General features: G+C 42.8%; 2 protein-coding genes across 2 annotated transcripts in view; one reads left to right on the plus strand and one right to left on the minus strand.

Moving 5' to 3' along the window:
* Window positions 1–255: 255 nt before the first annotated feature.
* On the plus strand, window positions 256–20,297 carry acsl2 (acyl-CoA synthetase long chain family member 2). Its single transcript, XM_084946425.1, has 20 exons — window positions 256–345; window positions 12,682–12,920; window positions 13,014–13,128; window positions 13,285–13,349; window positions 13,455–13,556; window positions 14,103–14,202; window positions 15,554–15,732; window positions 15,842–15,874; window positions 16,066–16,117; window positions 16,275–16,348; window positions 16,650–16,727; window positions 16,820–16,954; window positions 17,637–17,771; window positions 18,328–18,496; window positions 18,583–18,671; window positions 18,755–18,871; window positions 18,942–19,085; window positions 19,174–19,275; window positions 19,367–19,438; window positions 19,524–20,297. Exons 2-20 carry the CDS (start codon window positions 12,684–12,686, stop codon window positions 19,662–19,664), a joined length of 2,139 nt encoding a protein of 712 aa, XP_084802551.1. The 5' UTR covers window positions 256–345; window positions 12,682–12,683; the 3' UTR covers window positions 19,665–20,297.
* Window positions 20,298–20,606: 309 nt separating this feature from the next.
* The window catches only part of bin3 (bridging integrator 3), a 32,925-nt gene continuing 29,440 nt past the window's right edge, over window positions 20,607–24,091 (minus strand). The window contains exon 9 of the mRNA XM_084947565.1: window positions 20,607–22,003. Within this exon, the coding sequence (XP_084803691.1) occupies window positions 21,857–22,003 (147 nt within the window). The 3' untranslated portion in view covers window positions 20,607–21,856. The remainder of the gene's footprint in view (window positions 22,004–24,091) is intronic.

Consider the following 24,091-nt stretch of genomic DNA (forward strand, 5'->3'; position numbering starts at 1 on the left):
GATATCTATCTATCTATCTATCTATCTATCTATCTATCTATCTATCTATATATATATATATATATATAATAATGAAATAAGAATTATTTGTTATTTATTTATACATATAATATGTTTTTCATATTATAACGTCTTTTTCCCCAGTGTTTCTCATCCTCTCTTAGAATAGAATAGAATAGCCCTTATTATCATTGTACATGTGAGCGCAGTCCTTTATTTTGAAGATTTGGACCGGAAACAGGTTAATTGCGTTTAGCTGGACTGGTGGGCAAATTTCTGTGGACCTGCGGCAGGATTAAGTGAGGCTTTCAGTCAACAACCGTTTGGAAACCTGCGTTCACTCTGGTAAGTCTCCGTCAGAGTCTCTTTCTTCGGTAGTTTGTATTCAGACGTCTCAGCTCGATAAAGAAGCACAAAGCTAAACTGAGCAGGCTTAGACTGTGAAAAAAGAAAGAAACTAAGTTTGGCTGCAGCACGCCGAGTTCCCATGCTGCCGAGCTGATAGTTGCAGATTTTGGAGGAATGTGAACAGGAATCAACCTGTTAACTTGTGAAAAGTTTTACGCAAGCAAAGAAAGAGATTTATTTGAAAGTGATTCGAGGCAGCAGGAAAAATGTGTATCTGGTAAAAACATTTTTCTTAAACTTTTGTGTACTCTGTTAAAAACAAGCAAAAATGAAACATTTATGTATGTAAATCAAGTTGCATTTAAATACTGAACACCTGTGTTTTTGCATGGGTTAAATATTAATAACTGAATATAGCATATAAGCTGTGAGCTGATTGGGAGTTTGTTTGAATGTATTGTGGATGTGAGAACAAGATAATCTTCTCCCATAAAAAATTCACCAGCAGTTTACTCTTAATGCATTCCCAGCATAGTTCAGATACACAGGTTATGTGAAATGAAATGGTGACAAACCAAAAAAAATAATAATAATCGATTGGCATGGCCTTTTGTCAACTGAAAATGAAACCAGGGCTGTTCTGAGTGATTCCTTCCACCCAGTAATGAACTGCTTCTCCCAATCGGCGTGGTTTCTTTTTCCATTCATAAGGGGGTCACTGAATGCTTTTGAGTACGCATGTGATTACAGTCACATGCTCTGACCTTTGCAAATCACTAGATCGCAACTGAAGTCAACACCCGTTGGACCCAGGTGTTGGTGTTCACCACCACTATTATCAAAACACCAGATGAAGGAAAGTGTCCCTCAAGTGCACTTTCAAATACTTAGAGAATCCGTGCCGAGGAGCATGGAGGTCAATAAGATGCTTTATGCTGTTTTTCTTCTTTAATTTTCACTTTATCACTTTATAGCTTACTTAAAGCGCCAAATATATTATTGATACTCACTTGACAGTTTTTGGGGTTGGTGCGGCGGTTAGCACTGTTGCCTCACGGTAACAAGGTCTTGGTTTCAAATCAACCCTTGGGCCTCTCTGTGTGGGCTCTCTCTGGGTACTCCGTCTTGCTCCAAACAGTCCAGACAGGTGTATGTCAGCTTACTTGGTTACTAAATCACCTGTAGGCGTGAATGGTTTTCTGTCTCTGAGTTAGCCTTGCAATAGATTGACAGTCTCTCCAGGGTGTGTCCTGCCCCCTGCCCTGTGACAGCCAGGAAAGGCTCCAGTCCCATCTGCAGCCCAGAATTGGATAAGTGGAAGATGTTGGCATGTTATGTTTTGTGTTTAAATTAATTAACATATTTCCAGCATGATGATAAAACAAACAAATGTGTAAAGAGTTTAAAACAACTATGAAACTAAATCAACACATCATTCAGTCATTAACATCAGATTTTAAAGTCGCACACGTGGAACCCTTTCTCATTTATTGGGGAAAAAAAGAGTTCATATTATATGGCAAAACCGCCCCAAAAACATGGTACTGTTTATCTGTGCGTCTCAGTGGTGGTAGGATAATGTTCTAAAGACGTGCAGCATGTTCTTTTTTTCTGTACCATCAGTTAATGATTCCAGATGTTTTCAACATTGTATTCCCCAAATCCAGTCTTACTGCCACAATTGTGATTTTTTTTTTTTTTTTTTTTTCTCCTCACACTGAAAAATGTGAAGGAATATAAAGGAATATAAAAATAGTTTTTATAATTTTTCATCAATGGACTCAATGATCAGCACAACCTGAAAGCGACGTCCTGGTATATTAAGAGTGCTGTGATTTCCACAAAGCAAACATTATATCACATTTTACATCTGTTTACTATCAGAAGCCTATCCCAGCAGCACCCACTGGGTAAGAGGCAGGACAGGTCATCTGCCTGTCAGAGAAACCTCTCAAATGCAATCGCATGACAAAAAAATGGCGCGCTTGCTAACTTTAGAGTCTAGATTGAAGTGGAACTCGCAGAAGGAAAAGTCAATTGCCGTTGAAGACACTGCTGTAATCAAGCACAGGTCACCTGTCAGAGATGAGGAAGCCTGAATGAGTCCGCAGGAAGTGCCATATTCTTTAGAACAAGAGCACTCAATAAAGACGCTGCTTACATTTGCATAAATCAATTTAGTACAGACACTTTTATTTTTTAAGAAGTTTCTTCGTCCTTGCATTCTGCATGCCACTGTACATGAACCTTTTTGCTTTATTTTATCTACATGATCTGTATTAAAAGGCCAGTGTTGGGGATAACGTATATATATGTAGAGGGTTTGTTTTGCTGCTAAACTTGCCCAAACTTTACAGGTTATATGTGGAAAATGTAAGTGAGGTACAGAGAAAAGGGGGCTGCTGTGAATTTTGTCTGTGGTCCAAGTTGAGGATAATTACAGTTGGAGAGAGTTTCAGCCGTAATTGTAGGTTTTCTGCCATTTTTTGTTGTGTAAAATCACACCCGCTGTTCATTTCCACACGTTACATCTGCTTTCGTTTTAAATCATACTTCTAATACTTGCGTGTCGAGATATTCGGAGGCAACGTGTTTGGAGCCACGACTGCCATCTGTTTTGCATCCCCTTGTGTGTATTTGACAGTTACAGTGTTGAATGTGTCACCTGACGTTTGTAGTCAACCATTAAGAATTAACAAATACACCGGCTCAGTCAGACGTGAGCTTTGACAGCATGTTGACGTTTGAACCTGGCGCTGCTTAGTTACCTGAAACCAGAAACGTCTGCAAAAGAATGCACAACTGTAGCTTTGTTTTCGAGAATCTCCGCTTGGGTTTAAGTGAATTCGAGACCCTGGGAGACTGGGAGAAAGTGGTGTTTTCTGCATCCCGGATGTGTGGTCTTTCTCGCTTCCTGCTACAAGAGAAACGTCATTGGGACCGAGCGTGCATGTGTCTGTGTTCTTCACGCTTTGTTCAGGAATCACAGCCAGAAAACACCCGTGCGTTTCATTCTCCCCCCCCCCCCCGCTTGCCTGGCCAGCCTCACGTGTCCGTCTTGCAGTCCTCTCTCTTCGGGTCCCCTCCAACCAGAACTCTCTCCTCCCTGGGCACATGGAGCGTGTGCAGACTACACCGGTCTTCTGGTGCTGGCACAAAATGCTGTGGCCTGTCTCCCAGCTATAAAAACCTTCCCCCTCTTCCTTTGTGCCACCTCCTGTAGTTTTCTGGGTCAGGGGGCAGCATTCCCCAGCATTGCTCCCGTCACCACAGAAAAGTTCTTAAAGCTACTGTACAGAGCTCTTTTTACATTCTGCGTGATGCACAGAGCCAAATCGTTATCCGATGTTTCATGTGACAACTCAAACGAGGAAAGGAGACAGCAGCTTAAGCATCTCGAGCATTTCTGCCTGCCTGTCTAATACAGAGGAAACACTGTGCATGTGTGTTAAATAAGTCTTTGGCTGCTCTATAAAATCATTTACAGCCACCACAACCGATCTGAACAGAGCAGCAAATTTAATTCCACTCTTTCAAGCTCTTTGTTTATACTTGCAAGCTTTACTTAACTGTGCCGGTGATGTTGCCAAAATACATTCATGAATCCCGACAGCTTACAGCTGCTTCCTACAACACTGAAAGCATATTAAAAGCTTGTGATAAAGCCAGGTTTTGCAGTAATTCACCTGAACTCTAAAAACCACTCTTCCATACGCTTACATTTCCGCCCTTTTGCCAAGAGTAAGACTTTTACTGTTGTTAACAAATAAATTGTACAGATAAAAGTTTTGCTGGGATTTTGTGGGGATGGTGCAGTGGAGGGACGGCACAGCAAGAAGATCCTGGGTCTGAAATTAGTCTGTCACCTTTCTCTGTGGACTTTCTGTGTTCTTCCTGTGTCAGCTTTAATGATGGATGATTACTTACATTGTGGGCTGTGGGGAAAAAACTGTATGGCGTTAGGTTAACTGGTGATTATAAACTGGCTGTAGGTGTGAATCTGGGTGTCAATGTGTGTTAGTGGTGTGAGCAACCTGTCTAGGCTCTCCTGCGCAACATTGAATTGGATAAACAGAAGAAAATAGATGCATGTTATTTGGTTTTCTTGGTAAAACATGGACTTTAAAAAAAAAAAAATTGAATAATCAAACTTGTGATCCTCTTTATAACATTTATTTCATCCCAGGACCCACATGTGGTTACTGGAGTCAAAATTTATGCACAAGTTTGACTTGCAAAGAAAGCACACCAGGAAATGCATCTACAAAAAAACTCCTGGAGGAGAAACTACACAATTTTCATCACAGAAGTTTAATTGAGGCTCAGTTGTGTTTGAGAGCATCTTGCTGAAGTCAGTGGGAAGCTCTTCCAGTTTCACTGTGTTCAGGGAAAAGCTTTTGGTCTTACATCACGTTGCTTCAAGCCTGATCGCCTCTCTGCAAGTTGTTTCTTTGTTGCTGCTGATTTAGAGACTCCAGTAGGGTGTCATCTGGAAACCTAATGTTACAGCTGCAGTGCAGCATAAAACACACTGCCCCGGAGAGTGCTGGTGCTCATTCTAGACCTGCAGTCGTGGCTGCATAGTCCAGATGTTTGTCTGGCCCAGCTCTGCAGTCAGGTGCTGTAGGATGTTGGAGGGCTGAGCTAAATTTGGGGATAGCGGCAACAATGAAATGTTTTCAGACTGTGCAGGGCACGCTGCGCTGTCCCACGGCTCATGCAGATTTGGGTCCTATTGCAGTGTTCAGCCTCTGAAAATGTTACAAGTCAGTACAGGGTCTATTCTTCTTCTCTTCTTATCCTCAGATCTCAGCAGTGACATGAATCTTTAGCAGTGTCTGCTGTGGCTCCTAGATCTTTCAAGCTTACAATAATTCATAACCTCACCATGCCGTTTTAAATTTATTTATTTTTTTTACCACCTGCCCAGGAACATTTTCCCATGACACCCCATTAGTTTGACGGCAGTCGAAATGTTTGACGGAACATTGACGAGGTTGTAATTATTGACTACATGCCAGATTTGACTCAAAACCGGTTTTTGGTTGTTTTTTTTGGGGGGGGGGGGGGGGGGGGTGTATGTCTGTAATTTCAACATGCTGCATTCCACTCATGTGTTTGTCATACTTCTGTTAGTGAATAGCTCTCGGTTATGTCTCCACTTGTGAGCGAGAGTAAACATGCATGGACATGGAGACCGACATGCCTGTCGTCTCCACTTGAACCTTTTTTTTGTTTGTTTTGTGTGTGTGTTGCATTTTGGCATATACTCCACATACGGATGCCTTTACTTACACCAAATATAGTTTCGATCCGCTGTTACTGTTCAAACATCACAGCACTTACTGTGTGAACTGTGTGCACGTCTGTCACGAGTGCCCTGCTGCGATAGCAGCTCTCCGAATGACAATGTAGCCAAAAGCACGCTCTCCCTGCAGGAACTGGCAGAGAATGAAGGTGCGTTTGTTTTCCTTCAGTATATTTTCACATGTGTTTGCCATTCCTTTTGTCTCCTGTCTTCTTGGGAGTAAGAGCTGGAAGCACAATGGTTCTTGTCTGGGACTTGACAATAGCCATAATGAATGGGAGTGAGAGAGAAGGGAGGGCCGGGGAGAGAGAAAGACAGAAAGGGGCCACAGGAAGCTCTCTTCACACCACACTGTCATTTTTTTTTTTTTTTTTTGATGTCACGTTTCATAAAGCCCTTTGTTTTCAATTTATTTACCTAGTGAAAGGACTCGAGGGGCTCACCAGCTGCTCTGTGACTTCAGCAGGTGTAAAGAGGGAAGTGAACAGCTTTAGTTCACATAAATTGATGCTTAAAGCAGATTATAAATCCTCCTGAGGACGAGTGTGGCATTGCTTTGCCCGTGCAGGCTAGGGAAGCGGCGCAGCATCAGCTCCGGTTAAACAGGAGGGAAGGGGAAGCTACCCTCTCCAATTGGGCACTGGGGGAGAAAATGGGTGAGAGGTTGAGGAGCGTTCAGGGAGGGGGGAGCAAATGTGGGAAAGGGGAGGTTTATTCAGAGAGGTGAATTCCTTGTGCGGTAGAAGATGAAGTGGTTTGCTTGAGGGGATGAAATTAGCAGTTTCAGGGAGAAGTCTGGTCTTGCACTTTGGTGTGTGTGTGTGTGTGTGTGTGTGTGTGTGTGTGTGTGTGTGTGTGTGTGTGTGTCATTTTCCCCTCCCCGTGTCTCCCTGATTCATTCAGTTCTGATATGAACAATGAAGTCTTTGGCAGAGAACCATTAGGGGTGGACCCAGCCGGTTCTCCCTCCTCACCCCATCTCGCCACCAGCCCCCGTTGCTACTGTACACACCCTGAGTCTCTCTTTCTCTCTGGCGAATGAAAGGGTGGCAGAACATGACTGAGAGTAACCTCTGTGCCTGTTTCTGTTAAGCCAATCGTTATTACTTCCTGGTGTCTCTCTACCCCCCCACCCCTCTCTCTCCTGTATAGACCCAGAGTCTTTTCTTCTCTTCTCTCTCTCAGCTGTGCCAAACCTGTGGTCCGCTGTGGCTGGGCCTTTTAAACTGGGCTCTTCAGGCTGGATTATTGTGTTTCAGAAGTGGAATGAGATATATGTGTGTGTGTGTGTGTGTATGTATATATGTATGTATGTGTATATGTATATATATGTGTGTGTGTGTGTGTGTGTGTGTGTGTGTGTGTACACACACACACACCTAAGTAACTGAATTATTGTAGAAGAAGAGCATTACGGAAAACTAATATGAGGAGTATAAATGATCTTTGGATAAAGTGTAATATTAGTTATGCTAAAACAAAGATATTGTGAAGCGGACTGAACCGATCACTGCCTGCATTTTAAAATGACGTCACAGCTACCACAAAATATGAAACACATTTTACTAAATTATTGTAAAGGTAGTTTAAAGTTAAAATTTATCATCTTGTCCACATTTGCCTGCAGCCTCCAGAGATATACAGTAACGCGTTACTGTAATCTGATTACTTTTTTAAAGTAAGGGATTACTATTGCAAAAACGGTAATTAGATAACCGTTACTTTCCTGTAGGAACGCTGCGTTACTAAAATCGTGATTTGATTTTTTTTTTTTTTTTTTTTTTTGCGCGAGAATGTCTCATGACAGTGACGTAAGCAAGTGCGACGTTCGTGACAAAAGGTGTGTGTGTGTGCAGATCAACAATGGATAATATATCGAGTATGGGAGAGAGTATGAGCGTGCAGCGTTTAAAGCGTGGAAGTACTGACCTTACTTTGAGTTTGATTCCATAAAAAGTGACAAAAACATTAGCGTCCGTTGTGCGTGGGAAGAAAACTTCTTTTTACAGCAAAAAACGCCCCCTAAACAAGCACCGAGTGCGCAACGAGGTAATGGGAAATTCACAGAGAAACTCGCGGATTCTTCCACTGACCGCTGCGGCACACCTGCACCAGGGCAAACCTCCGCCTACCCTACTCCTGCTTTACAGGTGAAAATAGAGCAACAGGACCGCTAGTCTTTGACTTTATTTATTTTCTGCTGTGTTTTACTTGCATCTATTTGAAAGACTGAGTGTAAACACAAAAAATATTTTATTTTATGTGCTGGAATGTGCAGAAAATAGGTTTAAATGTTAAACTAATTTCTTCAAGTCAGAGAATGGTGCATATAATTTAATTTTTACTTGATGCATAAAGTTAAAAGATTAAAACTGATAAAACAAGTAAAAAAAAAAGACTTTTCCATTTGATTACATTTTGTATGATGGATTATGCAGAAAAAGTGGAATTGGGCTGAAAGATCTATCGCTTTATTACCTATTCAGGTTGTAAATTGTGTTTTTAAAAAGTAACTAAGTAATTAATTACTTTTGAAAATAAGTAATCAGTAAAGTAACGGGATTACTTTTGGGGGGAAGTAATCAGTAATTAGTTACTGATTTACTTTTTTCAAGTAACTTGACCAACACTGGCAGCCTCTCTTATCCAGCGTTCCCACTGCATCCCTTTACCATGTCTTCTGTCTGATTCGGCTGCTCTGCTCTGGATTTCGCTCTGTATTTGCTCGGATTAGTTCTCCACACTGGACTCTGTTTGGTTCAGCTACCTGGTTGTCCATTTGTCCGTAATCTGCTCTGCTCAGTATTCAATCTGCAATTTGTTCAGCCTGCAACAATGATTCATATTTATCTAACTGCAGACTGCTAGCTGCTACGTTAATGATAACAGGTGGCTAATGGTAATTTCTAGTCATTTCTGATAGCGAAACAGCGAATGTTAACATTGTTGAAACAGTAGCTTTACTGACCTCTGAAATTCCTCCTAAAATGTTGTTCAGTGTTGCAAACCTGAACTGCTTCAGCGGTTAGTGAGAGGAGCTGTGTCTCTCGGTCTGACTGCACATGTGCTGTGAAGTTGTTTTAGCCACGGAGGGCAAAGTCGGCACTGTTTGCATTGGTACTGTTGCAAATGAGAAGGATGCATATGCAGTTGAATAACTTGTAGGTAAATGAATGTACTCATTCCTTGTATTGCGTTCTTTCCATATAAAGCATAGGGACGCAGAGCGAGATCTGGCTTTTGTTTTTACTAGAGGTCATGATATGATACTGTCTCAAAATGGACGATAAGATATTGTTGAAATTTTAAACATTTTGCTATATGCATTGCAATAACATAAACCTAGCATAAAAATTAAGGAAATTTGTGTTTTCGTAATTTCTTTGTTGTAACCATGCTCCTTTACAATAAATCCTATACCCTTGGAAAGCCTGTTTATTTCCCTGAAATGGTGCCACGTTTCTAAGGAAAATGTGTTTGGGGGTTGAGCAGCAGAGTTGACTATGTGGTTTGCGCCCATGAAAATTTGCTAAATCTTCTTTGCCATCGCCAAACGGCTTATTATCCTATTCAGGCTTGTTTGATGCCTTTTTATTTGATTGGATGATGAAAGTCTGAAGAGCATGTAGAAGACTCATACACACTCAGAATAACCTGGCACCACCACCTCATGCTGGTCACCAGCTTGGTCACATACTCGTGTGGGACAGCGTCCTATTCTTAATCTCCTAGGACCTGGCGTCCACATATGTGGACATCACATTTTGGGTTATTTAGACCAAAATACTCAATTTTGCTCTGCAAGGGCCTGATATCCACTTACAAGGACATTATACTGCTACTGTTCTATCGAAATTTTAAACGAATATCCTCATATGTGGCTCTCATTTTTCTTAGAAACAAAGATTAGGTTAAAAAAAAAATCTAGTAATTCTTTGGGACCTGATGAATGTAAAAACAATCAGCCCAAATATCAAAGAGAAATTAAAAATGCATGCTGTGAAAGAGTTCGGGTCTTAGGAGGTTAAACCAGTGTTTGTCACAAGTTAGCCAGTGTGATTGTGTTGGTCAGTCTGGCACGAACAGCGGACCCACGCTGATCCCAAATGTGTTCAGTGGGGTTGAGATCAGGACTGCAGGCAGCCATTCCTCTCCACTTACAAATTCTGGAGGTAGTCTCTGATAAACCATCTTAGAATATGTCGTTGTCATCTTGTCAGGTTGGACAAAGAGTGTGGAGATATGGGAATGCCACTAGTTGCAGAATCTCATGCTCATTTCTCTGCATTGAGATTGCCTCCAATGATGACAAGCCTTGCTTAGTTTTTTTTCCAAGTGAGGCAGATGCCACCCCACACCATCACACTGCCTCCACCAAAAGCTGTTACGGTATCGGTGCAGCAATCGGAATAGTGTTCTCTGTGTCATATCCGCACTTTGGACCTATGATCCGTATGGCATAGGCAGAATCTGGACTCATCACTGAACAGAACGTTCCTCCACATGTTGCCGTCACCAGCGCAAACTGGCCTGATGGTGAGGGGCTGTCATGGCAGGCCTTCTGGCAGCCCTATGAGACCAGAGATTGTCTGTGTGCAGTTTGTTCCAGATTGTGTGGGTAGTTAGCCGTCGGCCATATTGTCCTGCAAACCTCGACTGCAAATCTGTAGAAGACTGCCCTCAGTTCCTAAGTGTTGACAGGGTGAGGAAACGCTCTTCTTGTTGTGTCATCTTCTCTTAGGACGCCCACTTCCTAGCCTGAATCTGACATCCCTTATATGGAACTTGGCCTTCAATTTGGAGATGGTGCTAGGGCTCATGCCAAATAATGCAGTTTAAGATATAAAAATGAACTGTGTTTAGAAAACATTGCAACTTTTATAAATCCCCCATAAAACTAACCACACCTATGAGCACTGTTTAGGGATTGGACTCATGTGCCATTTCCCCTGTTTAGTGAATCTGGCCCCAAAACTGGTCGTGAGCGTACAACAACTTCAAGCTCTAGACAACTATTTATCCACCACAAGTTGCAATCAATCACAAATGTGATGAATTTCAGTACAGTCCCCAGGTAGCCACTGAGGTTTTTGTAGATGTTGGAGGCTGCTGTCCTATTTTTACTTGTGTCACTCAGCTATTAGTTTGCTCTGAATTACGAGATAGTGTTCTCGAGCTAAGTGCGTCCAGTGTGCATCAGATTGGCCCACAGACTTGTAGTAGTCTGAGTATTTTATAAAATATCGATACAATATTGCCTCGCAAAATATTGCAATACTATGCAATATTGATGGGGTATTTTTCTACCTCTAGTTTAAACAGATAAACGTAGCTCTCAACTGACTGTAGTTTTGATCAAGTTCAAAGTCCAGGTCAATACAGAAAAGTCCTGTTATTGCATCTACATTCGCAAAAATTAGTCAGCATAGATAAAGATGTGCTTACAGTTCTCCATCACACCAAGAGCTTCAGAAGCATGACTAGGCTCACATGCAACTGGCACATCTTGTCAGTGCACCACCTGAAGATTTTTCCACTTTTGCTGGGCTGTAATTGCACCACAAATGAGCTGTATAAATTCAGAGTGCAGCAGGCTTTTAAAGAGGGCCATTTTGAATTCATCTGCTGTGCTGCTGCACATCGCCATCATCACACTGATCATTCCTGATGATGTGACCCAAATCTCTTATTAAATCCAGCACGCTGTTTGCCAAATGGAGTGAAGGGAAAATGTTGCTTTGCCTCCTTCTTGGTTAAAGTGATTTTCAAAGCCCTGAGAAGTCTACGGGGACACGTGGAGTGCCACCCGACCATGAACTGAGCCTCCAACCACGTTGGTTTTACAATCATAAGAATGTATTTACAATTAAAGCATTAAAGTAAATAAAAGGGAATAATAAGGAAGGAAGCAAACTGACCTCAGGGTCTTCAAGGACAAAAACAATAAAACAAACCCCCCCCCACTCTTGATAGAAAGCAAGAAATACCCCACTAAGCTCTAAGTTGGAATGAAAGTACAACACCTAAGCTCCCTGGCTGGCCACAAAACAGGAGAAAATGTGCATAAATTGCAGAAAGCTCTTAAAAAGCTTCCACTAACATGCAAAGACACCAAGGCCCCACGAGTTTGCCACTTTCAGCTCCTGAGATCACTGTAGTGCTGTGTTTTTTGGTGTTTTTTTTGTGCTTAATCCAGCAACCACACATCTCAGGGCTCACCAACCAAACAGCATGGAGGTCCTGCTGCTGGAGCGACGTGTAGTTTCACAAATGAGCAGAATAGAATAGAATGGCCTTTTATTGCCATTTGACATGTAAAACGAAATCGTGGATGATCAGCGTGTTGTTCAGGTGTGGAAGACCTGCAGCAGAGGGTGAGGGAGAGAGCAGCTCTCGTTCTGGAAGAGGCCAAAAGGTCAGTGAACATAGCGGCGATCATGACTATTATCTTTTTTTTGTTTTCTTTTTGTAGAGGTGAATTCAGTCTCATACCGCACTGTAAAAAAGAGCACACTCTGAGCAGACACTGGAAGCCAGGTAATCTTTGGAGCCATAAATCAAACAAATTGAAAAAAATCTGGTCTGTGAGGAAGAAAATGAGGTGCTAACTTTGGCCTTGGGATTTTTAAATTCCTCTTTTTGTTTTAAATTGTTTTTGCAGCTTTATGTAAACAGATTAATCATTAGTAAAAAAAATAATCCCCAGCTCCCAAACAAGGTAGACATTTCTTTTAGTGCTAAACTTCACCGCAACACAGATTAATGAATAAATAAATATATAAATAAGTCGTGCAAAGACAACAAAGCTCTGCATCAAATTTATCAGATACACATCAAGTTTAAAAAGAGAAAAAAAGAAGCAGAATCCACACAGAAAACAATAAAAAAACCCTTCAGTGTTAGTCTGCTACTCTATATGCTTGTTGTTTTAAAGTAGCAGCAGAGTTAACATCTGTCCCTATGCACCATGTAATTTTCTTCCTTTTGACTGCTTATTTTCCCTTTTCTACATCCTGTCTCCTCAGCTATGCATTTCCAGGAGTGGTTGCGGTCGCTTCGCTCCAGCACAGGACTTAAAGGCTCCGAATCGGAGGACTTGTGGAGTCTTCTGCCGTCTCTGCCTCTCTCCTCCTCCTTCTCCCTGTCGCCCTCCTCTGTGCTCGGTTTAGGAGCCTTGGCCTCCATCACAGCGTACTGGCTGGTGACCCGTCCTCGACCCATGCGCCCCCCCTGCGATCTTAAAGCCCAGTCTGTGGCCGTTAACGTGAGTGAGGGACGGCTGTTGCTGGCTTAGGCGTGTGTTAGCATGCTCTGCATTGCTGCAGGGCTGTCAGTGACAGGGTGGTGTTTATTGCAGGGAGATCCCAGCTGCAGGCGATCGGCGATCCTCAAAGATGACACTCTGCTGGAGTTTTACTATGACGACACCAGGACAGCCTATGACATGTTCCAGAGGGGCCTGATGATCTCAGGTGATGCGCACATTCACACACACTTCATTAAACACTCTCCTGTTGATGGAGAAGTCGGTGTGAAACCGGACAGAGTAGAGGAAAATTGGAAAGTGGATTGATAGCAGAACTATCAGTAGACTTTCTGAGCTGACAGAGCGGTGTTGTGTCCTTCAGGAAGTGGTCCGTGTCTTGGCTTCAGGAAGCCGGGTCAGCCCTACGAGTGGATCTCCTATGCTGAGGTCTGGCATATCGTTACTTCTGTGATTCCTCCCAGTTATCTCAGCACTTCCATGTAATGTGTTTGATCTTTACTGTTTGTTCACTGAGAGCCTCTAATCCTTCAGGTGGCTGAGCAGGCGCAGGTGCTCGGCTCTGGCCTGTTGGCTAAAGGTTGCCAGCCGAATCCGGAGCAGTTTGTTGGGATCTATGCACAAAACAGGCCAGAGGTATGGACCTCCCACTGCTCTGTGGTGTGACAGCTCATCCCACTCTAGTTTGGCTGCCTTTGATCTTAAAAATTTATTAAATAACTCACATCTCAACGGAGGTTTTGTGGATGATGATGATTCTACCCTCGGAGCTCAGCATGCCCTTTTAAACACATTTTGAAAATTGAATTTATGATTTCCTTTTTCTTCTTTTTTTCTTTTTTAATCCATCTATTGTGAAATTGTGTTTGGCTTTATTTATATTGCCAGCACAGTGCTAGTGGTGAATGTGCGTCTCCAGGGCAGCTAATATTGGAGAGTGTCTCATTTTATTTTAATACACTTGTCGGACTGGGCAATTATTGCCGTAGTAAAAGACAATTTTCTGCTCTATTAGAGCCCCTAACCCTCTCATTTGACCGATCTACACCTTGAGTCTTGTTTATGTTGTATATGGGTTTATAAATATGAAACGCACCATAAAGTGGATCCCAGTCCCCAAGTCATTCCCAGGTAATGACTTCAGTGTAACAGTGCTGCTTTGTCTCCCTCTGCTGGTTAAAGTGGATCATCTCAGAGCTGGCCTGCTACACCTACTCCATGGCAGTGGTGCCTCTCTATGACACCCTGGGACTGGAGGCGATGGTGCATATCCTCAACCTTGGTGAGAAAAGCTTCACATTAAAATACGAAAATGAAAACGTTTCACATGGTGTCAAACGTGAAGCCTTCATCACATCAGACATACAAACTGCATATGGATATTTTGCCCTTTGAATAAAGAAAATATTGGAGAAGGAAGAAGATCATCGTGTACAGAATATGCTATAAATATCAGAGGTACTACAGGCATAAAAATACCCTTTACTAGTAAAAGTCCTGCATTATTCATTGTCACTGTTATTACTGGAAAAACTGCATAATTCTACCTCTTATAGGCTTTTTAACTTGATTTGAACTCTCAAAGAAGAACTTCCCGAACATTTACAAAATGCTGACACAGTAGATCCTGTTGTTTTGCTCATTTTCCCTCCTATGTAAATAACTAATAACCAACTAATAACTAAATTAAGCATTTCTCTCTAAATACATAGAAAATATTTCTTCCAGCAGAAGACTGGTACACTGTGGTCACTACAATACTAAGTTAGGCTGTGGGTGGATCGTAAAATTCTGAACCTACAACCCAAATGTATCAGCAGAAACTGAGACTCTTCAGATTAGGCAATGTTTTTTCTGATCTTATTTATCAAAGTTTGGTGAGCTTATGGAAACTGCAGCCCCAGTTTTCCTGCTATTGGCTGACAGGAGTAAAACGCAGTGTGGCCTGTTTTAAGGTGGGCTGTGTGAACGTGCAGCACAGCGTGTTCAGAGCATCTCTTCTACATACCTCGGTTGAAATAGGTGGTTATCGGAGTTGCTCCTGGTTTCCTGTCGGCTCAAAGCAGCCTTGCCTCTTGTCTGACCTCTCACATCAACATTTTCACCCAGAGAACCACTGCTCGCTGGATATTTTCCACTTTTCCAGACCATTTTCTCTAAACCTTAGAGATGTTTGTGTGGGAAAACCCCAGCGGATCAACACTCAGACCAGCCCATCTGGCACCAGCATCCATGCTGCAAAGTCCTTAATGTCTACTTGGCTACAAACACTGAGCTGCTGCCATAGATGCTTGTGTAAATGAGCAGGTGTACCTTATAAAGTGGCTGAGTGTGTATAAAGATTAAACAAAGCTAGGGCTACACCTGATCACTTGAAGTAAAAGTAAACCCGCCTGCTCAGTTTTAGCTGTTCCTGAGCAGCAGTATATGCGTGCGAGTTCAAAGACAGGAGAAATATTTGAATGTGAAAAATGCGATCATCCTGGCTTCATTAGTTCAAAGTGAGGCTGTGTTCGGTAGTCCTTTTGAGACGGGCAGAAGAGCCGAGTGGAAAAACCCCACAGATTTCACACTTTGATGAGAACATTTCTTCACAAACTTTCTGTGTAAGTGTGTGCTCGGTGCTTTTTTAGCGGAGATTTCTGTGGTGATCTGTGACCGGGAGGAGAAGGCGGCATCTCTGCTAGAGAACAAGGAGAACGGCACGACTCCGAAGCTGTCCTGCCTCGTTCTCTTTAACGACTTCAGCCAGGCCTTTGTGGAGAGGGCGAAGAGCTGTGAGGTGGAGGTTTTAAAGCTGGAGCAGCTCATGGTGAGTTGGGGTGGGGGGGCGTAGCCATTTAAATGTAGCCCCTTTTAATCGACTCATCATTGCTGATGTGCAAATTGATACGAGCAACTCCTCTCTGTCCACATCTTAGGACATCGGAAGGAGGAACCTCAAAGATCCTGTGGTGAGTTTGTCATCTCTCAGAGCTGCTCATGTAAAAGGCTGATCTCCCCCTTCCTAAACACTGGCGTGACAGCTCTGTCGTCGCTCCTGTCCAATAGGATATCATTAACACTCACTCATAAGCAGGGGCTTAAATTAAGAGCGGAGGAAGTCCGTTGTCATGTTCTCATATTTTATTGCTGCCCTCTGTAGCCGCCCCAGCCTCAGGATCTGGCCGTGGTTTGCTTCACCAGTGGAACCACAGGTACCGTCTGATCTCATAAGCCTCTCCGTAATTATCCTTCACTCACATCATTAGAGAAATGCCCTTCAGTGCCCACTAACAACCACTCTTTATGGCACCGCTGCAGTTTCCTTTGCTGCACAGGGGCACTGCAATAATGTTTTGTTTATTTACCCAGGGAAGCCCAAGGGAGCCATGATCACCCACGGCAACATCGCCTCCAACACTTCCTCTGTCATTAAGATCCTGGAGGTCTGTCTACACTTCCACCTCGTTGTCTAATTGAGAACAGCCTCACAGCTACCGTCGCTTCCCATTTGCTTGTGTCTGCATGTCTCCAAACTGTCCCCCTCCCCGCTGTGTCTAATGGTATGATTAATTGGGTGTTTGATTGCTCCTGTCGCTGCGAGGTACTTTAACTAATTGCCCCTGTATAAAGATTCTGCCATACAACATGTTTGATTGCCTGCGAGGCTTCGCTGTATGCCGCTGCCTCAACCTAATCTGTCCCCTGTGCTTTTTTTGCTCATTTCATTTCTCGTTTTTCTCTCAGGGCTCGTTTGAGATCCAGCAAGACGACGTGTCGATCTCTTACCTGCCGCTTGCCCACATGTTTGAGAGAATGATTCAGGTAGTTGATCCTCTTCTCACATGCTTTTCTGTCTTTCTTTCTTTCCTACTTTTTTGTGTATGAACCCTAAATTAAATCTGTTTCTATTGCAGGTCTCTATGTTCTGCTACGGGGCCCGAGTAGGATTTTACCAGGGGGACATTTCTCTTCTTATGGATGACATTAAAACTCTGAAGCCTACCTTCTTTCCCGTCGTGCCTCGTTTACTCAATCGCATCTATGACAAGGTCAGCAAACGCATTACCCGCTCCTCATTTTCTTTTACAAGGTGCAAAGTGCAGCAGATCCACCCGTTAGTAAAAATCATGCACCAGTATAGCTCACTGGCATCAGCAGGCAGCCCGTGTGCCGTATGGCCATTGCATGGGCCTGGGTTTAATCCGTCATGAGGCTATTTTCTGCCTGCCTTCCCACTGTCCTCGCTCCACTGTTGTATTGCAATAAAACTGAAAAGCAAAAAAACCCCCATAAAATAGACTGATTTAAATCTAGATTGATCTTCCTTTTAAGGTAACGTTCTCGTGCACGTCCTCCAGTGTGACTTACTCTTTTTTTTAGATCGCTCCTTGGTGTGGTTAGAAGTCCCGTTAAACCCACAACACTTGCGTGCTCAGTGATGTCAGCACATACCTCAAATTTGCGCAGAGAATTCACCTCAGTTCTGTTTTATTTATATAGCACAATAGGTGTTACGTCAAGGCCCTTTTTAGTTTAAGGCAAAGGCCCTACGACAGAAATACTAAGACTGAGCACTTTGCATATGTAACAAGGGGAAAACGCTCTGAACAGGACTTCTGCTGACTTATCTAAAAATAGCCAATCCAATATTTTTTACCTTGTATTAAGAAGGCCGCCATAATCCTGGGTGTGTTTCTGTTTTTTGTACATTCTCGCCAATTTTTTACATAGATCCTGGGTTCGGTGACCTCACCGTTTCGAAGAGCTCTGCTCAACTACGCTGTGAAAAGAAAACAGGCGGAGCTCAGCAGCGGGGTTGTACGTAACAACAGCCTGTGGGACAAACTGGTGTTCAACAAGATCCAGGTCAGTGGCTGACAGTGTGGATCATATACTTTCTCAGCCTGTTGCTGCTGTTTACATTCATATGTAGGTTACTCATCCATATGCTTGGCTCTGCAGTGGCCTCCTCTGAAATCAGCCCACAGAACATCTTTTCTTCTCTAAACTTCACTATTAAGTGCCATATTTTCTGAAAATCCCTGACTTTGCAGTTGTCCTCGTCTGTGTTTTGTAGCACTTAACACGGTGGTACATGTAGACAAGCAGCCCTGCAAATAATCAACAAATTTGTATCCAAACTTTACAAGAGAGGCACAACTATTCCAGCAATCGGTGCCAAAATCACCCGGAGCATATTGGCCCTGTGGGAGTGTATTGGAGAAGCACGCGTGCAGGCAAACAAGGACTGAAAGATTTTGGCTTGGTGTGATCAATACAGATGGGAAAATATGACCAAGGTTGAATATGATTTAAAATGGGAATGAGCTCGCATCCACAATATGATTGTGTTTGAACTGCTTTGCATAAATGCTTCACCATAGGAACTCTTTTTTTTTTTTTTTTTTTTTTTTACTTTCAGGAGAGTTTAGGGGGTAATCTGAGGTTTGCATTGACCGCTTCGGCACCGATCTCCCCAGCAGTGCTGTCCTTCCTCAGAGCCACTCTGGGGTGTCTGATATTTGAGGGTTACGGACAGACTGAGTGCACAGCGGGCTGCACGTTCTCTATGCCAGGGGACTGTAGCACAGGTAGGAAACGCTCTTCTACTGTCAGGTGTTCAGGATGGATGCCGTTGTGGTTTCTCCTGTTAACAGCAGGCGTATGTTTGTGTCAGGTCATGTTGGTGCTCCTTTGCCCTGCGCCATGGTGAAGGTGGTGGACATCCCAGAGATGAATTACTATGCCAAGAACGGAGCGGGAGAGGTCAGCCAGCGCAAAGATATGAACACATTTTTACCTATCAGCGGATGCTGTGTGGTGACTTCTCACTGCTTTGTCCCGTTAAGATTTGTATTCGCGGCCCCAGCGTGTTCAGAGGCTACCTGAGGGATCCAGAGAAGACAGCTGAAGCCCTGGACAGCGACGGCTGGCTGCACAGCGGGGACGTGGGCCAGTGGCTTCCAGTAAGATTAGACACACTAACTAGCCTGTATGAGTCAAGTGAGTTTGTGTTACCACACTTGTTTTTGTCAGAATGGGACCCTGCGCATCATTGATAGAAAAAAGCACATCTTCAAGCTGGCACAAGGAGAATACATCGCTCCGGAGAAGATAGAAAACGTCTACATGCGTTGTGTCCCTGTACTCCAGGTGTTTGTGCATGGAGACAGTTTACAGGTACGGCACATTTTAGCTTTCTTATCCAAAGCGAAGTGTTCTCAGAGGCACGGTTTGATGTTTTATTTTGTCTTGCATTTCTTATCAGTCTTATTTAATAGGGATAGTTGTCCCTGACCCAGAGGTGTTTGTTGACTGGGCCAAGGATCGGGGATTTGTGGGGTCCTACGAGGAGCTGTGCCAAAATCCTGTAGGCCTAATTCCTAATTCTGGAATATAACTTTCATCTGATTAAAGTCCTCACAGCAGGATTAAATGGAAACTGGTTCTGTCTTCAACAGGATGTTAAGAAGGCAGTTTTAGAGGACATGAACGCCGTGGGGAGGGAAGCACGGCTGAATTCGTTTGAACAAGTGAGCAAACTCATCGAGGTTCAAACGCACAAGTTACAAAGTGGCTGAACGTAACTGATTTCGATGCTTCACCTTTCTGTCTCAGGTGAAGGACCTTTACCTGCATCCAGAGATGTTTAGTGTCGCCAACGGCCTTCTCACGCCCACCCTGAAAAGCAGGCGCGCCGACATCCGCAGACACTTTCAGGAACAGATTTCAAGCATGTACAGCAAGAAGGCATACTAACTCGACTCAGTAACTCGCAGACGCGACACCTGTGGGTCAGGGGTGTCCAATAAAAGAACAAAAACGGGACCTGGGAGTGAATATCCTGCAGTGCCTCATCTCAAACCCTACATTTCGTTATATCTGGAATATTATTTTGTTTTCCAGAAATTTGTCATCCACCTGTGACCACATCTCACTCTTAATTCCAAACAAGGAAATTAAGTGAGTAGATCCATATTTGCCTTCCAGTCATTGTCACTAATGAGATTTTACATGGACATTATCATTGTTTAGTTGCATAGAGGAGAAGCACAGACGATATTAGGAAGAACTGATATTAACTTTGATCCTTTTATTTACACTGCACTGTTGCTTTCCCGAGCAAAGATTTTGAAAGGGACTCTTTATGTGCACTTACGGCATTGTTCCTCCTAGATGTTGCATTAACTGTAGGTTCGTATTTTATGGTTGTTGGGTCTTTGCATCACCGTCACATAAGCTTCTGATGAATATGTTTCATCTTAGTGACTACTTCAAACCACTGACTTCACCTCAAGTTAAACAATTAATATGAATGAGCGGTGAATGGGGGGGAAAAATGATTTGTAAACAGGAATTTACTAATGCCAGTAAATAAAGATTAGTAATTGATGTGTTTGCATCATTCAGTTCATAAAAACTCAGGCATGTGCAGAAGCACACACACACAAATCAACTGATGAAGACAACAGCAAAATAGTCACTGGCTGCTTTTCTTGCATTTTGTTTATTGCATGATGATAATAATGAAGCAGAAAATATCATCTGACGTTATTTAAAAACTTACATAAAACCCAATTTGATCACAAAGTATTCATTTTGGTATATATATATATATATATATATATATATATATATATATATATATATATATATATATATATATATATATATATATATATATATATATATATATATATATATATATATATAAAAAAAATCAACCATGACTATAACTTAAACTTAGAAAAGCACCTTCATTCATCCAGTTATTGGCGTGTAATCAGACAGTCTGCATTGCAGAACACAAAGACGAGCAACCGGCTAAGCATTTCCTTCAGTAATTACACAATAAAAAGCCACAAAAAAATAAATAGTCAACATACTTAACTTCAAATTCACTAATGAGTAACATTCAGTGTGTGTTTACATTACTATGTAGTGTAGTTATCATGCCAAGGCTCTACCTGATGGAAAGTGGAAACAAAGGCATGTGATGAGAGCATGATTTGGTCCAAAAATAAGAGACGCTATAAAACATTTGTCTTCCAACCCTGATGTAGAGGATACAGAGAAAAATACTTTTTTAAGGCTGCCAACAATGTGTGAGATTCTTTGCTAACACACACTCTAACCAACAATAGAACAAAGGATGGATGGTGTGAACAAAAGGAAAATATGGGTCACTTTATTTCCACTAGAGGGCGCACCAGCCTTTGATTTTTTTTCTTTCTTACTTGTGGGGTTTAAAAAGAAAACAAACCTGGATATGTCTGAGCGGTCGACCTTTCAACACCACTCCGTGTTACACCGTTTTTAATGTTATATCCAAAGTCAGACATGTTATCACAGGTGAGCTGATGTGTTCTGATGAACCCCAATAAAAAGCCCTCACACAGAATGGCACAGAGCTAAACTCACAGATTACCAGAAAAGACCAAAATTGAGAGATTTTTTTTAAACCTACACTACATTACATAACACCTTCCAGTGTAATTTCAAAGTTGGATAATAAAACTATATTTCACACGCTGCTGCCAACAAGGCAGATGTGACTAATAGAAACATTTCCTTGCTCACTTTACACATTAGAAACAAATGGTTATAGATACCTCTGAAACCATGAAGCATAACCTTGTTAATTAGTTCTGACAAGATCGGTCTGATTCCTTTACTAAAAGAAAATAAAAATAAACGACAACATATTGGCTTATAATGTTGCACTTGGCTGATGGCTTAGTTAATGTGGCATTCAGCTGCTTTGAGTTGCTGAGATGATGAAAGATTAGGGTGTAGTGCAAGAGCAACTGGGGGTGGGGATGAGGCCGCAAGGAAACAAATGGATAATCAGGTTTAGGTCACTGCTGTCCGTTTGAACTCTGGAGGAGCTTGAAGAGAGTGCAATCCATTCAGAGAGGCATGAAAAGAGCCCGTTTTCGTATTTTCCTCACTCAGTCGTCGGCGACAATGGACAGAGCACGCAACTCGCTGAGCTTGGCCTCTGTCTCCCTCTCCCTCTGCTCGTCAGTCAACCCTGCCTGGTCGATCTGGTCTGTTAACTCGCTGAAAATCTTGTACATTTCGGTGAAATAGACCACCTGGTGGGTAGAGAAGGAAAAATAAAAACATAAGTCTGTGATGGCAGGGGAAAAGAATATCTGTCCCCTGATGAAAATGGGAACAGGTCGATCCACAGACCTCTCAGGAAACACCAGAATCCAAAATCTGAACACCAAATACAGTCTAATCGTGTTTCTACTTACAAGTCTGAAGCTGCTGTTCTCATACTACTTCAACCCTGCTAATGAGAAGTGACTTGAGAGGAGAATGGGGAGCCCACAGATATCAAACAACTCTGACAAAGCCCCAAAACCCAGCACTTCAGTGGGTAGTGACCCTGCTTTTCTCTCCCAATCTGAACAAGAGATAGAGAGTGTTCACTGAAAGCTTTCTTGACACTTCCCACCCCTGCTTCTTCCCCTTAGTTCATGAGTCAGGCTCCCTAGAGAGTTGCTTTGATGATTAATAGACTTTAATCACATTACAAGACTCCAGAAGAGTGGGCAGAGAATGAAAGTACTGGGAAATACAACCCCTTGAAACCCACACACACATCTCAATATTTATTCATGCAGCGATGCATACGATGCCATGCTCCTTAAGGGGGGGACGACACCGACTTCTCTAAAATTGCACGTGTTCCCTTGCAACAAAACCAACTGAGAGACCCGTGGGAAAAGTTTACTGTTTCACTAAAAGGGTCACAACAGAACGAGAATTTTGCCATAAGCAGACCAGACACTGCTTCTAAACCACCTTATACAAGCCTTTTTAAGTGCTCCGCCTGAAAGACCTTTGCATGTTTATACCAATATGTGCCACCTAAACCACATGAGTGGGCTATAAGTATTGGGTTACTGCTGCTTGTGGGGGTAAAGCGGATATGTTTTTTTCCCAAAAGTGGCTTGTTGAAAGGGCCATCGGAAATGTCCATATGAACTGTGATGATAATGTACACCAGATCAGTGTCTAGGCGCCCTCTGTAGCAAAGACTACCATTACAATTAGTCAAGTCACCACGAGGAGTAAACGCCGGCTCACACAGCTGACCACCTACCCAAGAAAAAAAGCTTGGGGTAAAACAGAGCCATTTTAACATACCATACTCCCAGCTGCTTAATATTTACATGGAGAGGTCACACTTTGACCTTTGACAACAAAATGAATAATTTAAGTTGGATTCGATTCAGTAAACACAGCATCCACTGTAAGAGAAGCAACTAAAAAAAAAAGATGAATAAATGAAGACAATGCCTCACTTCATCATCATCTGTAGAAACTGACAGGTCAGGTGGTGTCTCCCTCTGACAGTTGCTGGACAGGACTTGTTATAGTGAAACTGAAGCCTCACAACAAAGACTCCCTTTATTCTTTTTCTTTCTGCTGCTGGACGCTGAGCAGCAACAAGCGGCTGGGAGAAAAGGGTGTGGAGGACCAAATCAAGCACATGCAACAAGCACTGGGGACCAGGTCCGCTGACCACCCACACATGGCTGTGCAAATGTGAAAACGTTCATTCATGTGTGTGAATTATATGAATAAATCTAAAGCTGCAAGAATGAAATGGCTAGCGTGCCTAATGGGACCTCTTGCACCGGACAAAAACAGGTAAGATTTATTTAATGCTTCAAGATAAAAGATGTGGGGAAATACTATATGTCTGCTAATTTGCTAAGTTCAAAGTGCATCACAGAACTCCATAATTGTCATTAGGTCTGGGATAATCTAGTTTACTTATTAGGATTGTGCCAGTGGCTTTCCCAAGGAGGAAATGACATGGCCAGGCAGGTCTGGGGTTAGTGAGGGGGACATAGTGGCGCTAACTTGAGACACCCAGCTGCTTTAAGAGAAGCTTCAGGTTAGAGGAAGGCTTGCAGGGCTGCAGTGGAGCCAGACAGATGAGGCCTTCCTCAGCTAAACACAGCAGCGTGGGCCGTCACTGAGGGTTAATCACATTAGAGCAACGTTGAGGGAGACAGACTGCCTAGGTTATACACACCCTTCATCAGATTTTTTATGCACTGTTTAACCGACGCTCAGAGAGTGGAGCAGTGGGTGGGTGGGAGGGAGGGAGGGAGGGTGGTTGTCTGCAGCTGTGAGAGGTTCGTTGGGTGTGCACTTAAAGG

This window comes from Perissodus microlepis, chromosome 12 (assembly GCF_051167445.1).
Source record: "Perissodus microlepis isolate ML-2025 ecotype Zambia chromosome 12, ASM5116744v1, whole genome shotgun sequence".
NCBI lineage: Eukaryota > Metazoa > Chordata > Actinopteri > Cichliformes > Cichlidae > Perissodus > Perissodus microlepis.

Bases quoted from the DNA above. Each gene is read 5' to 3' on its own strand.
- acsl2 (XM_084946425.1), top strand. From the start codon at position 12,684: ATGCATTTCCAGGAGTGGTTGCGGTCGCTTCGCTCCAGCACAGGACTT. The intron at 17,772-18,327 runs GTCAGTGGCTGA...TTTTACTTTCAG, and splicing joins TGGTGTTCAACAAGATCCAG to GAGAGTTTAGGGGGTAATCT. The intron at 18,672-18,754 runs GTCAGCCAGCGC...TGTCCCGTTAAG, and splicing joins CCAAGAACGGAGCGGGAGAG to ATTTGTATTCGCGGCCCCAG.